The sequence below is a fragment of the Sinocyclocheilus grahami genome, unplaced genomic scaffold (genome assembly GCF_001515645.1).
Source record: "Sinocyclocheilus grahami isolate Dianchi unplaced genomic scaffold, SAMN03320097.WGS_v1.1 scaffold2692.1, whole genome shotgun sequence".
NCBI lineage: Eukaryota > Metazoa > Chordata > Actinopteri > Cypriniformes > Cyprinidae > Sinocyclocheilus > Sinocyclocheilus grahami.
Window position 1 is genome coordinate 22071 of NW_015507870.1, and position 7260 is coordinate 29330.

The 7260-nt window shown below is 31.9% G+C and overlaps 1 protein-coding gene across 1 annotated transcript in view; it reads left to right on the top strand.

Moving 5' to 3' along the window:
* Nucleotides 1–379: 379 nt before the first annotated feature.
* LOC107575527 (uncharacterized) overlaps nucleotides 380–7260 on the top strand; it is a 10294-nt gene continuing 3413 nt past the window's right edge. The window contains exons 1-4 of the mRNA XM_016261890.1: nucleotides 380–440; nucleotides 2373–2714; nucleotides 3852–3956; nucleotides 5637–5804. Coding sequence (XP_016117376.1) covers nucleotides 395–440; nucleotides 2373–2714; nucleotides 3852–3956; nucleotides 5637–5804 — 661 coding nt within the window. The 5' untranslated portion in view covers nucleotides 380–394. The remainder of the gene's footprint in view (nucleotides 441–2372; nucleotides 2715–3851; nucleotides 3957–5636; nucleotides 5805–7260) is intronic.

Consider the following 7260-nt stretch of genomic DNA (forward strand, 5'->3'; position numbering starts at 1 on the left):
CAGCACTGGGTTGTATTTAACCCAGCATTTTTTAGAGTGTACTGGGAATGATGGGTTTGTTTTTCCTTTTAACTCTTAAATTTACAAAATATGTAAAAGAGAATTATTATATAAATAATAAGTAAACTGCCATATGCAAACGATTTAGCATCTTTGTGTCAGTTTGTTCATTGATATTCATAGAGGTGTATATGTATGTACATATATATATATATGTTTATGAAGATATTTGACTTTTTGACCTTTGAGACACTTTGAAATTGTGTGACGTCAGACAGTAGTATGTCCTTATTCGCAGAAGTCACGTGACTTGGTAGGTTTGTCTCGAGTCTCTCATCAGCACCGTGAATCACTGCCGTCATTCAGTTTGGATGCGGTCAGAAGCGGCGTTAAAATGCGGAACCATTCTCTAATTTTGTGGGTTTTATTATTCGTGGACGGTGAGTAGGTTTTATTTTAATAAATCCAGCACTTTCGGTTTCAGTAGGCAATGAACTGGAAACAGATAATACGCATTTGCTATTATTATTTTATATCTCCAGTGTTTCCTAAAACCTTAAACGATATTTACTTATCTATAAACAGATGTTGTGATGAGTCGCACTGTGAATAATGACACATGACAGCTTATGTTTTGGGTTAATGAACTTGTGCACGTGTGTATTTAGTAGTGAAGACTAGAGGGCGCTGACGGCCTTTAATATTCTGTGCATCAATATTTCACATTAAAACTGACAACACCACAAACGCATTAGTAGATATCCCCGCCGTAAATCCGGGCTATAGACAGAGCACATATTTATTCATAAAGCTGTTATCAATGTGAATTAAAGTGTTATTGTTAGGCGTGATAATCCTGTTTATTGCTTCAATAAACCGGAAATAGTAAACACGCCCTTGAGATAAACCATCATTTTCAAACTCGTAATTATCGCTTTTGCTTTGAAGTGCTTTACTGAATGATGTTGTAACAGTACAGTAGGTGGAGTGGGTTTGAATCACTGTGGTAATCAGCAGTATTTTAATTAAATGTATTTGAAATACGTATTTAATGACTAAATACGTAGCCTAGCCTATTGTGTACTTTGTATTTTGCTGATCAATAAAAATGAAATGTAATTTGTAATTAGATACTTTGAGAGACTGTAGTTAGTATTTGAAATACGCAAAATACATAATCAAGTGATCAAGTAAATAATTTTAATACAACATATTTGTTGTACAATAACATTATACATGCATTTATTTATCACACCGTGCTTCTTAATTACATTTCCTTGCATTTGTACATAACACTCATGTACACACAAATACCATATATTGTTTATTTTGTGTATTGTGTTCTTTCCATAAAAATTATTATTAAATATTTACTTATTCTATGTTTATTATCTGTGTCTTGTCTTTTTACTGTCATTCTGTTTGTGCTGTGGAAGCCTCTGTCACCATAACAAATTCCTTGAATGAGTAAAAAGCTCTTTCTTCACCTGTGTTACTAGTACTGCCAACTATCATAGCTTCTGGCTAGATTCAAGTGAATCAGATATCCTGTTGGATCCTGGTTAGTCCCCCCTCCAAAAAACAAACAAAAAACAAAACAAATCACTTGTTAATTACTCACCCTCATGTCATTCCACTCCTGTAAGGCTTTGGAACATAAATTAAGATATTTTTTAAGAGCTTTCTGTCCCTCTACAGACAGTCATGCAACTTACACATTCAAAGTCCAGAACAGTAGGAAAGACATCATTAAGTAATCCATGTCATATAAGTATATCATTAAGTAATACAATTTATTAAGTGACATGATTACTTTTTTTGCACACACAAAAAAATTATATATATATATATATATATATATAATTACCTCATTATATATCAGCCTCAATTTGAAACCAGTAGAACAAATACAAAAGTTGGTCTCACATTTGTGCTGAATGTAGCCTCTACACTGTGTTGTTTAAACTTTGTGTGACCAGTAAGTGCATGTAAAAGACTGTACTTTCTTACTTCGAACTTGGTTTTTGTCCTGTAAACGTTATATTTTCACACCTCAGGAGGCTGGTGGTTATATATGGTGGTGATTTTACTTCTGTACTTAATTTCTGTGGTGATACAACCATGAATTTATCATTCTCATTTTTTTATTGTAGTTATTGTAAATGCCTTATTTATGGTTGCAGAATACTTTTTTAAGAATATCATTTTTTTTGTAGACTTGTGCACACAATTCTCGAAGTCTGTCACTTACTTTAAATTGTTTGAGAATTTAATGTCATAGATATTAACACTTATGGCACATCTTTTGACTCAACATTACTGCGTAAGTTTGATCTCGCTCTTTGCAACACCTGTTTCTCTTTGTTCTTCAGGTGTGTTTGGTGCTGCTGAAGTGTCAGTGTCAGTATCAGTGATGAAGGGAGATTCAGTCACTTTACACACTACTGTTTCTGAACTACAGAGCGATGATATAATCGAGTGGATGCGTGAAGATAATGTCATCATAGCTGAAGTTAAAAACAACAAATATGAAATTAAAAACAACAACCCAACAAATGATGTTCCTGATAGGAGTTTCGAAGGCAGACTGGAGCTGGACCATAAAACTGGATCTCTCACCATCAAAAACATCACATCTCAACATGAAGGAATTTATATACTAGACATCGGGGGTGGACATCTAATATCCAAGAATTTCAGTGTTACTGTTCATGGTGAGTAACCCAAGTTTTACATGTAATGCTATTTATTGGAATTAAAAGATAAGCTATTAATATTTTGTTGTAAATTCAAAAAAAGATGAATAAATAAAAACATGTCAGCAACTGACAAAGAAGTTAAGTGTGTGAGGTGTGTTATATTATTCTTTTTTATGTCAATTTAATAATAATAAAAAAGCCAATAAATGACCAAATCAGATCATTTTCACAAAAATGAAAACAATTCTCTTTATTAATTGACTATATTTCATGCATTTATGTATTATTAATGTTAAATTTTTTAATTAATTAATTAATTAATTTTGTTTGTTTGTTTTTAACCATGAATGTGTTATGCCTAATTAAAATAGGATGAGGGAAAAATCCTTGGGAAAGCGTATACATCACTATACAGTATCACAATTATTAATAGTATAGATCTAGACATATAGTCTTTTTCATAATATTGACTCATTTGTTTGTTGTAATAATGTAAACTATAATGATGATAATTATTATATTATAAAGAAGTCCCTGAAAATTCAGAAAGATAAAAACCATTAATAATGAACATTCAGATAAATTAAGTGGAATTGTACTGCCTTTGTTTTTTGTAAATATCAAACAATAAAAAAAAAATCCAATTACCAATTGAAAACATAAGGTGTGTTGTGTTATCTTTTCCTGATGACTGATTTTGAGTTCAGGGAACTTTATACTGACAATTAGGCTTAGTGTAGAAATTCTGATTTAATATTTAATTAACGAGGGTCAGAGTAAGAGCCAATAGAACATGATAAGCAGCCATTAATTAATTGACAGATGGATTGATCTTTTTCTTTCTTTCTTTATAACATTATCTATACAGTATTATTGGTGGCACCATTTTAAATACAGTGGTATCCAAAGTCATGCTTTTTTTCTCATTCCAAATATTATTATTGACATCACATAACCTGGTAACAGAATTTTTATATAAAAATGTTTGAATGTTTTGCATTTTTTAAATGCTAAAATATTTTAGATCAAGAATTTTCAATGTAATCTCAAGCTTTCACACCCTACTATATTTTTTGAAAATTGCTTGCAGTAATCAATCTCTGTTTTAAACTGCTCCTGTTTGTTCTCCTCATGTGTTTGTTGTTGAGACAGATGTTGTGGAGTCAGTATCAGTGATGGAGGGAGATTCTGTCACTCTACACACTAGTGTTACTAAAATACAGAGAGATGATGTGATACGGTGGTTTGGAGATCAAGGCACCCTCATTGCTGTGTTAAACAGCGCTGGCGATTCGCTCTAACTGAGCTCAAACCCAAACATGACCTACACAAACTAAAAAGACTGCAGTTTATCAACCATTTAGACTACATGCATAGCTGTGGTCTCTTTAAAGAGATGATAGTTATGAGTTTACTGTTCAGAAGTCAGAATTCATTATAGTGTTATAGAAAAAAGAGTAAAAGAAGTCTAAATGTTTTGGAATGTATAGATCCATAAATTATGAATAATATATATAGGAATAACTATACAAAACTGTGCCAGAGCAACTGAAAGCGCAATGATTTGTGAAAGCCACAAGTCTGGCCAATTCAATAGTAAAATCTCAAGGGGTTTCCATTAAAAATGAAATTAATGTTAGCTTTTTTCTCTTATAGAAGGTACATTTGAAAAATATCATTAATATGAGACAAAACTTACTCTGCCTGATTTTCTGCAATCTTCCACATCCTTATTCTGCTGGTTTTAGTTTTTTTCAGATTTATGCCTGTGCTATATTGTTCAAATAGCACTGTGCACCCAACAATATTCAAAAATTCATGCATATGTCAAAAGAAGTAATCAGCACTATTGATTTTGCCCAACAACAATACAAATCTGAAAATGTGTCTTCATTGACAAAATTGTTGTCAAAATCATATTGTGATCCCTGCTTAAGTCATTCAAAGATTGATTTCCCCATGTGACTCTATGGTGCCTTGAAAATATTGTTACATTTGTTTGAGTGACCCGACACAGCACCGTTGACTAAACCAATAAAGTGAGTTTGAGGGAACTCTTTGTTTTTCTAACCAATAAAAAAGGAAGGATAAGCATTTGGAAACCTGTCAGAAAACAATCATTGTTTTTGTTTTTGTTCAGTTATTTTTGTTACATTAGTGGTGCATATATTAGACAAAGCAAAAATTAAGATATCTAAATGCAGGTTTTATTTTAACTACAAAATGGCTATGCTTGGAAATGTACATATGGCTGAAACCCCAATGTAATTATCTATACATTGGCTGCATTTTGCATCCATCTGAACTGTATTAGCTTTAAATTGGCTTCCTGTGTGCAATAAATATTATGGGTCCGGCATATTTGGACGTCACAACAGCCGGTGGCGCTGTTAGAATATTTTGAATGATTGACCAATCAGCTCTGCAGAAAGAACACTGGGGGTGGGGTCATTCTGTACGTAAGACTCTATCAAACTTGATTTAATACTGAAATACACATCGGATTGCATAATTTATTGAAAATGTGGAAAGAATTATAATTTACTCCGAAGGAATATTATGTAAATAAAGCAGAGATGTCGATATTCTTCCTAAATTACCACTGTTTGAACTAAAAAAAATCGAATTTATTTGTTTATTTTGTAATATTGCCATGAAAACTACACTGGTGTTAGCATGCTTGAAGTCATCAGTCATTGTCACTGGACTAAAACGTTTAAGAATGTCCCGTTTCAGTGTTCTGTGAAGTGATGGCAAATCCCGTTACGAATTAAAATGAAGTTATCGCTATGAGAATAGGGTCGTAAATGTCGAACCTTGAAACTCTGAGCTTTCGAATGACATGTCGTTTGTCATTTTTAATTAAAACGGTAATGTTAAAATCGTTTAGTAAATGTAAACAAACAAACTTTGGAACCGGCGATGGTCTCGTGCAAGTTAATGGATTAAACAGCGCTGGCGATTCGGGATGGAGTAACATTCATCTGAATAATCAGACCGGAGATCTTACCATCAAAAACATTCAAATGAAACAGTCTGGAGATTATAAAGTGGAGATCAACACCACCACTATGATCTTGCACAGGAAATTAAAAATTACTGTTGGTGAGTAGGCCTAGCTTCACTTTTCTGCCTACATCATATTTTGCCTCTTTAGCGAACAGTTTAGTTGCTCAAATTAACACTTAAATGTAGACTACACTGAATTGAATTGAATTTTAACGTTAAAGAGTCTGCAGCTAACTAATATGTAATTAGTAGCCTAAACCGACAACGTGCCTCCGCTTGACATTTTTGAAAAATTCTCTCTGAGAACCCATATAAAAAAAGACTATAGTAATTTATAGTAAATACTAGTGTTTTTGAACCACACTGTAGTAAAGTGTATTATACGGTATATATTATAGTATTTACAACACTTTGTTAATGAATGCTACTTTACAGTGAACTGATAAATTGTAATACATAGCCTACTGTAGTATAGGCTTTAGTTTTTACTACAGTAAACTGTAGTGTATTGTAGTAGGCCTATAGAAAACTTAGTACAGTAGTGGGTAAAGTAATTTGTTTATATTACTATAATTGTTATATTACCACAGCAACTATAGAATTACCACAGTCGTGTGAGTCTCGGCAAATAATTAGAGAATAATAGGCTAATTTAAGGTTTATCAAGTATTCTAACCTGTGATGAAATTTAACAGGGTTAGAAACTTGTTCATAATGAAGTTCCAAAGGTATAGGTTCGGGAGGAGCCTAATTCAATACTGTCAATTCATCATTACGAGCCTATATAAGCTAAGGTGACCAGATTTCAACCGGGGACATTTCCTAGCTCAGTGGTCAAAATATCACTGAAATCTAATTTGTGATTATCTATGAATTCAAAAACGTGGACAATTGTTGTGGGATCCATATTAGTTAATAATTACAGTGATGCTTGAGGATCAAACTTACCCTAGTTTTTTAATATAATTCACCATAAATCACACTATGGAAAATAGTAGCAACTATTGCAAATAGCAAACATATCAAAATAATATTATAACAAAATAATTACTTTACAAAAACCCATTAAAAATAAAAATAAATATGAGAACATATTTAAATATGAATATTATATTTAATTATATTTTATGATATAAATATGATATGATATTTAAATATGAGAACAGAAAAACGTATTTAACAAATGTTTAATATTTTCTAACTGAAGTTAACATTTTCATAAACTGTGAGTACAGCAATTACAACTTTCCAAATTTTATGTTTGCTTTTGGAAACTGATCTTTTCTATCCCTAATCAGACTTATTATTTTGTGTGTTAGGCTCATTTTGACAACAAAGTATGTGCTTTCATACAAATCTAATTGTGTGAGTTTAATTGATTTTTTATTTTTTATTTTATGTATACAGTCGTGGTCAGAATTGTTGGTACCCTTGGTAAATATAATCAAAAAAGGCTGTGAAAATAAATCTGCATTGTTTATCCATCTGATCTTTCATAAAAAATAAATCTAAGCTTTCATTGAAGTTAAAAAATGAAGGGGGGGGGGGGGGG